This window comes from Ascaphus truei, chromosome 13 (assembly GCF_040206685.1).
Source record: "Ascaphus truei isolate aAscTru1 chromosome 13, aAscTru1.hap1, whole genome shotgun sequence".
Taxonomy (NCBI): domain Eukaryota; kingdom Metazoa; phylum Chordata; class Amphibia; order Anura; family Ascaphidae; genus Ascaphus; species Ascaphus truei.
Genome location: NC_134495.1, coordinates 1330489 through 1339070, shown reverse-complemented (window position 1 = coordinate 1339070; position 8582 = coordinate 1330489). Strand labels below are relative to the sequence as shown.

General features: G+C 43.5%; 1 protein-coding gene across 2 annotated transcripts in view; it reads right to left on the bottom strand.

Annotated features, from left to right (window-relative positions):
* Positions 1–2104: 2104 nt before the first annotated feature.
* The window catches only part of ZNRF3 (zinc and ring finger 3), a 330193-nt gene continuing 323715 nt past the window's right edge, over positions 2105–8582 (bottom strand). For both annotated transcript variants that reach the window (XM_075568060.1, XM_075568061.1), the window contains one exon: positions 2105–3668. In XM_075568060.1, coding sequence (XP_075424175.1) covers positions 3637–3668 — 32 coding nt within the window. In that variant the 3' untranslated portion in view covers positions 2105–3636. The remainder of the gene's footprint in view (positions 3669–8582) is intronic.

Below are 8582 nucleotides of genomic sequence, written 5' to 3'. Positions count from 1 at the left end.
TCAACCGCCACATTTTTAACAGTATATATAAAAAAGAACTAGTTTTATGTTAGCAGCATTAACCCATTCAGAGCATAGGGGCCAGCGAGATGCCGGTGATCTCTGCAGCACTGGAGGGGGTAAGAAGTTAATTAGAAGAACTATGTTGGGTTTCATTTTTAGACTCCTAAGGCTGCGCTTATAGTGCCGGCGACAGCGACGCTGACGTCAGGCGACGGTCGCTGCAAAAATCAAATTGAAGTGACTTCCAGCAATCGCGACCAATCCGTCGCGTCGCGCCTACTATAAGCGCACACAAAGGCTTCAATACATTTGTTTTGAAGCGACGCCGTGTCGCTGCCGCCGGCACTATAAGCGCAGCCTAAGCCACACTAGTTAGTAAAACATATACATTTCCTACGGTGTTCAGTACTGCGGTTTTAAAACGCTCTGTGAAACTTCAGCGCATACACGGGGACATCACAGAGCGCAAACAAAGCACTCCTATCCAAAAATAGCTGCTAAATCCCTGTATGTTTACCGAAGGCAGGTGTTACAGACCAGAGCTTCCTCACAAACAGCTGTCTGAACGTCATTGTTATATATACATATATATTTTCTGCAGTAGTATCAACCAGGATGAGCTGAAAGAACTCAGATTTTTCTGCCTCTTTAAATGGGGGTCTTGGTTTTTGCGCTCGGTCGCAGCATAGTGACACCATGTGGTCATTTTGCAAACTTCAAGATGGAATATAGTTTGGGGTTTGTGTGGGTGAACACGGATGATCCGGGGCACAGCGGAGTCACTGGCACGCTTGTCACTTGGAATAGACCTCTTAGCAGGTCGAAACGTCGTGCTGTTCTGACATAATAAATTCATTGAAAATCCGCAGTGCCCAGGATCATCTATTTTCATCCAAACTTAGGGTTTTGTTTACACCGGTTTCTACAAACCAGGAGCACCGGTAATTGCGAGTATTTTGATTATTTCTGGGTGCAGCATTACATCTAATTGTACATTGTGTGTGTGTGGCCGCCATATGCTGCCTTCCCATTGACTTTTCGCTCATGATTGACGTATAATAAAGAAAATTTGTTGCTTTACTGGAATGTTCAAGAGTAAAAAACAACAGCTGGATCATAGCGCTAAGTGCCTCAATCCACCAGGGCGGCAGCATTCTGCGTCACATCCCACAGGAGCCCAATAAATAGAACATTGTAGTCTCAACATGAGTTTATGATCTTAAATGACCTAAAGGAGGAGATAGTATGAATTTAACCTTTTGAGTGCCGGAGGGGCGCAGCCACAGAGTGCCACGGATTCGCTTCTCCGGAGGGATCAGAAGCGAGTCCTACTCAGAACACAATGCGACGTCATGCGGTCACTGGCGTGCCAGAGCCCGTGAAGTAGTACCTACGTCCGTAGGCACCCAAAGGGTTAAAGGGTGCATTCTTACTAATGGTGCCAAAAAGAGACTGCTAGGGCTTATAATATAGTCTCCAAATGTTAAAAAAAAAGTCTACGTGCACCAGAAGACCTGCAGATGGCGCCAACGTTAATGCAACATTATCAGGCAATACCGAGTACAGTCCAACTCGCTACATCTAATACAATGTGCAGTCTATACCAGTGGTGGGCAACATGATATATAACCTCAAGGGCCGGACTTAAGCCCGCAAAAGGGCTGGACATGTCATACACACACAAAAACAAATATATCAATATATATAAATATATATATATATCTTAGACAGGTCTGCACCCCGCCTTTCAACCATTATCCCCTAGAATAAAGTGCTTCCACCGCAGCAAGGGATTCTGGGAAATGACATGCAAATGAGCACACAATGTGTCACATTTTGCCTGGAATATCCATTCACATGGAGCCCATATAAGCAAATGCATCGCAGTTTACACAGCTTTTAAGCATGGCATGGGACTAGCAAAGCAAGTCAAACCACTCACAGAAACATGTCTGTGAGTGGTTTGACTTGCTTTGCTAGTCCCATGCTGTGCTTAAAAGCTGTGTGAACGGCGATGCTTCAGCTTAAATGGGCCCAATGTGAATGGATATTCCAGGCAAAAGGTGACACATTGTGTGCTCATTTGCATGTCATTTCCCAGAATCCCTTGCTGCGGTAGAAGCACTGTATGCTAGATGATAATAGTGAAAGGCGGGGTGCAGACCTGTCTAAGACATGTGAATGTGTTCACAGGTGCTATTCTTTATTGGCTATAGGCTAACGGTGGAGGTTTTTTGTTGCCGTTTTCACCCACCATAACTTTTAACATTAAACAGTTGAGGGAACGGGAAGTAGCTATGACCCACACCAGCAACATCTCCGCTCCCTCTGCACTGGGGCAGTTAGCGGTTGGGGCTGCAGATAAAGTCCCCAAGGTTGCATACGACCTCCGGCCACCTATTGCCCACCAATGGTCTATACTGAACGTGGTCCTATAGTTTTTCCGTATTGGTCAGGAGGCGATCTTGTCTATAGAAGCTGTGTGCACCGTGAGTTATTAGGAATGCCGACGGCTACTTCTGGAACCGGTCATTAGTAATGCATCACTGGGCACTGCAGCATCACACATCAGGTGTCTGCCCACATACGGACCTCTCTATACGGGCCAAAGTAAGGACTCTATTCAATTTGTAGGTGATACCTTTTTATTTGGACTAACATTTTATGTCATAGGACAAGCTTTCTAGAGCCCTCCTCTCTTCTTCAGGTCAGCAATACTGGTTTACAGAGGAATCAATGCTGAAACAGGTTTAGAAGGCCTTCTATATGTGTATGTATGTATGTATGTATGTATATCTGTGTGTGTCTGTGCATGCGTGGATGTGTATATATATATACACACACACATGCACATAGACGCACACACACACACACACATTATATATATATATATATATAATGTGTGTGTGTATGTATATATATATATATATATATAGAATATGTATGTATATGTGTATGTATATGTGTATGTATACACACACACATCATGGACTTTAGAAAGTGCTCTTATCTTATGATCATAACATTGAATGCAGCATAAATAGACCAAGTTGCAGCTTTATGAAAACTGCATTTAGAATCCATCTGTTTTTACTTTAATAACACCGAGTTAAAGAGACAGAAAAAACATTTGGGGTCAGCTCTGGATATCTCGCACACCTTCGATATGTACTTTCCATGTCCGGCTCAATAGCCAACAGATAAAAAATAATAATATTTTCTTGTTTATTTTATTGAAAAAATATATCTCTCTTTGTCATCAGGAAAAGACCGTTCTGCACATGTACAAATCCACAAGGAAAAAAGGTTCTAAAACAGCAACCAAAAATAATAATATATACTTTATATATATATATATATATTTATAAAATAATTGATCAAAAAAAAAAAAGAACTAAACAAATAAGACAGATTTCCCGACTCGCGAGGCTGGGAAATAGGACACAGGCGGAAGTGGTTGCAATGGATCCCATCTCATGTTGAGCGTTGGTGTCGAACTTACAATAAAAACGTATATTCTTCTTTTTTTTAAAAAGTGATCCCCCCACCCTCCCCCTCTTCTTTAAGTTCATAGAGGATTTTCCGGCTTTTCCCGAAGTTCGTTATAGTCCTAGAGGTTTGTATCCATAGTGCTCAGTCTTTGTCTGCTGTGTGGCATATGCGGCCTGTAGATTGTGTGGAACACAAGATAGGAAGGTGTGAGGGTGGTATAACAGAGCGGTATAACAGAGCGGTATAACAGAGCGGTATATCAGAGCGGTATATCAGAGCGGTATATCAGCGGTATAACAGCGGTATAACAGAGCGGTATAACAGAGCGGTATAACAGAGCGGTATATCAGAGCGGTATATCAGAGCGGTATAACAGAGCGGTATATCAGAGCGGTATAACAGAGCGGTATATCAGAGCGGTATATCAGAGCGGTATATCAGAGCGGTATATCAGAGCGGTATATCAGAGCGGTATAACAGAGCGGTATATCAGAGCGGTATAACAGAGCGGTATAACAGAGCGGTATATCAGAGCGGTATATCAGAGCGGTATAACAGAGCGGTATAACAGAGCGGTATAACAGAGCGGTATAACAGAGCGGTATAACAGAGCGGTATATCAGAGCGGTATATCAGAGCGGTATATCAGAGCGGTATAACAGAGCGGTATAACAGAGCGGTATATCAGAGCGGTATAACAGAACGGTATAACAGAACGGTATATCAGAGCGGTATATCAGAGCGGTATAACAGAGCGGTATATCAGAGCGGTATATCAGAGCGGTATAACAGAGCGGTATAACAGAGCGGTATAACAGAGCGGTATAACAACATGTTCTACACAAACAGCAGGACTACAACACAGTGGATGTATGTTTGGGGTTTTGTATACAGGCAGTCCTCGGTTATCCGACACAATGCGTTACTCAAAATGGCGATGGATAGCGAAACGTTGTAAAGCGAAACACGTTTTCCCATAGGAACGCTGTTTAAATGAAAGGTTCCGTTCCTGAAGGCATTTTTAATGCTAAAATACACCAAATATTTTATGCAGGCAATAAGATATGCAGCACACACATAAATTATATAGTGTATATACTGTATTATATATATAATATAACATAATATATAATATATTATATAGTATAATATTATATATATATACGCTCTTACGACGCTTTGCAACGTTGTTTATGTGAATATGTATATATATATACACATACACAATGTTGCAAAGCGTCGTAAGAGCGTTGGATAAGCCGTTTTGGCGTTGTAAAAATGAACATAGGTATGCATTGCACAGCGTTGGATAAGCCATTCGTTGTAAAGCGAAGCGTTGTAAAACGAGGACTGCCTGTATATAACAGAAATACAGCATATTCTTATTACTTATTACCCCGGGGATGGGCAACTCCAGTCTTCAAGGGCCACCACTAACAGTTCAGGTATTCAGGATATCTCTGCTTCAGCACACGTGGTTCAATCAGTGGCTCAGTCACTGATATCCCTAAATACCTGACCTGTGGGTGGCCCACCCCTGCATTAACCCTTTGGGTGCCCCATGATGTTGGGGCAATGACAGAATAAGTGGCCCTCTGGGGTCCTTATGGCGTTGCCCCATGATTGAGATATGTTGTTGTCTCTAGGGGAGAGTGCGACGTCTGCTGTCCGTGAGAGGAGAGAGTGACCACAACTCGAAGATAACTGCCCCTTCTGGTGTGGATGTTGGAGAGATCACGGTCACGTGATATGCTGACCACCACCCCCCCCCCCCCCGTTTTCCCCCCCAGGTTAGCAGCCTGGGTCGCTCGCAAACATTCCAGCACACAAAGGGTTTAAGGTGCATTACCTCCTAGGACCGAAGTGAACTAATGGCATTGGCATGTCCAGTAGGGCACATGTAGGTGACTGAGCGTACATGTAGGTTAACCCTTTGCGTGCCAGTGTTTCCATGCTCTTTACCTAATCTTCTGTAATAAAACTAATCTGTTGACCCAGAATCTTTCCCTGTTGCTATTTTCTTTGGCATAATAATTAGTTTAAGATGGAAAGAACAATAAATACCAATGATTTGAAAGAAACAAACAAGGGGGAAAAAGAAACTGAAACACAGACTTACACAAGAAGCAAGTAAGTAGAAATTGTACTTTAATAATGATTAATTCCTTCAAAGTAGGCCAATTGATAAGTTATTCAGTAAAACCTTTTTGTTGACGCTATGCTGTATAGCCCTAATATATCACCGTTTACTTCAGCCCTGGCCGACCCACTGCTGGATGAAGGCCTCCGCAATGATCTTCCATGGACTCCGGTTGCAAGCCTCTCTTCTGTTGTCACCTTCCCATCTTTGTTTGGTTGTCTTAGCCTTTTAATATCCATTGGAATCCAGTCGAGTACCATCTCTGTCCAACGATGGTCATTTCGTCTTGCGATATCTCCGGCACACCGCCATTTCAATGTATTCACTCTTGGCATGATATCACAGACTTTTGATTGGTTTCAAACTCATTTATTCTTTTTACTGTCTTTTCAGGTAATACCCAGCAGACACCTCTCCATACTTCTTTGCGTTGTCTGAAGTTTCTGAATTATCTTCCCATTTAGGGTCCAAGTTTAACATTCAGGCAGTATGTGAGCACAGGCAGGATACAGAGTTCGAACTTTCTTCTTGAGGCACTGGAGGATTGCCTTGAAATATGGTATGGTTTCTTCCAAATGCACTCCACACTATCGTCATTCTCCTATTGAGTTCATCCAAAAGGTTCCAATCCATTGTTATTTGCCTTCTATTCCATCTATTTCAGTCTTTGCAGACTTGACATGTTTGTTGAACATAATTTTGGTCTTGCCGGGATTCATATGGAGGCCACCTTCTCACTTGCTTCATCGAGTTCTCCAGTTTGCTGCTGTATGTCTTCTGGATTTGTGGCAAAAATAGCAATGTTATCTTCGTTGCTGAGTGAAGTATTCAGTTGATTTTGATTCCTTTTTCTTCCCACCCCATGTCTTGAACAATTCTTCAAGTGTTGCTGTGAAAAGCTTTAGTGACACGTGTCTCCCTGCCGCACTCTCTTGCTGATCCTAGTGACACGTGTCTCCCTGCCGCACTCTCTTGCTGATCCTAGTGACACGTGTCTCCCTGCCGCACTCTCTTGCTGATCCTAGTGACACGTGTCTCTCTGCCGCACTCCATCGCTGATCCTAGTGACACGTGTCTCCCTGACGCACTCTCTTGCTGATCCTAGTGACACGTGTCTCCCTGCCGCACTCTCTTGCTGATCCTGGTGACACGTGTCTCTCTGCCGCACTCTCTTGCTGATCCTGGTGACACGGTGTCTCCCTGCCGCACTCCCTCGCTGATCCTAGTGACACGTGTCTCCCTGCCGCACTCTCTTGCTGATCCTGGTGACACGTGTCTCCCTGCCGCACTCTCTTGCTGATCCTGGTGACACGTGTCTCTCTGCCGCACTCTCTTGCTGATCCTAGTGACACGTGTCTCCCTGCCGCACTCTCTTGCTGATCCTGGTGACACGTGTCTCCCTGCCGCACTCTCTTGCTGATCCTGGTGACACGTGTCTCTCTGCCGCACTCTCTTGCTGATCCTAGTGACACGTGTCTCCCTGCCGCACTCCCTCGCTGATCCTAGTGACACGTGTCTCTCTGCCGCACTCTCTTGCTGATCCTAGTGACACGTGTCTCCCTGCCGCACTCTCTTGCTGATCCTAGTGACATGTGTCTCCCTGCCGCACTCTCTTGCTGATCCTGGTGACACAGTGTCTCCCTGCCGCACTCCCTCGCTGATCCTGGTGACACAGTGTCTCCCTGCCGCACTCCCTCGCTGATCCTGGTGACACGTGTCTCCCTGCCGCACTCCCTCGCTGATTCTTATCTTGCTTGTATCTTCATGTAATCTGATGGTTGATGTGGCATTCTCGAAAATGTTCTTTATAATATTAATGTATGTTTCTTCAACACTGTCTTTTTAATGTATTTAAAAGTGCTGATGTGTGAACAAAATCAAATGCCTTTTGGTAATCGAAGAATCCCAAACTGAGTGGTAGATTGTATGAATTACTATGGGAGATCCCTTCCTGTGTGACTGGGATGTGTTCTGTTGTCCTGCTTCTTTTCTTGGCTGGGTAAAGAATCTTGGACGTGATTGGAAGTAGACAGATAGGTCTGTAGTTCTTGAGGTCGGTTGATTCCTTTCTTGTGGATGAAGATAACAATGGCATTGCTCTGGAATTTTCCTGTTCAATTAGCATTAAAAAACGTTTTGCAAGAATTTTTTCGACTTCTTCCCCAGCTTCTTTCAAGATTTAAGTTCCAATTCCATCGTCCCCGGGAGCCTTCCCATTCTTCATGGATTCTTCTTATGGAAGGACGTGTGGTTCGTCATTGGTGGTTTCTTCTCGCTCGTCCTCTGTTTGATTAGGACCTGTGTTATCTGTGTTCTTGTACAATTTCCTGTAGAAGTCCTCTGCTATCTATAATAAGTGCATAGGGTCTTTTATTGTTGAGCCATGGTCTTGTTTGAGTACGATGATTTGCTTCTTTCCAATCAGAAGTTGCTGCTTCAACTTCTTTAAGCTTGTGTTATCTTCCATCGTCTTCCTCACTATTTCACAGTTCCATCTTCTTACATCTTCAGTTATACGTTTGCGGATCGCCTCGCACAGTTCTGCATATTCAATTCTTGCGTCAAGGGATTGCTTCATTTTTTGTTGTCTCCTGAGTAACGGTTTTGTCTACTCTGATATTTTTTTCAGTTGTTTTCTGCGCTCAACTACAATCTTCATAAGTTTCATCATAATCATTTGTTAAAGTGTCCCTAAGCATTTCGAGCAAGCTGAAGCAATGTATCAGTTTTAGTTCAAATTACATAGTTACATAGTTACATAGTAGATGAGGTTAAAAAAAGACGTAGATCCATCAAGTTCAACCTATGCTAAATTTAGACAACAGATACTTTATCCTATATCTATACTTACTTATTGATCCAGAGGAAGGCAAACAAAAAACCCCAGTGACATATCATCCAATTATATCTCATAAAGGGAAAAATAAATTCCTTCCTGACTCCAAGA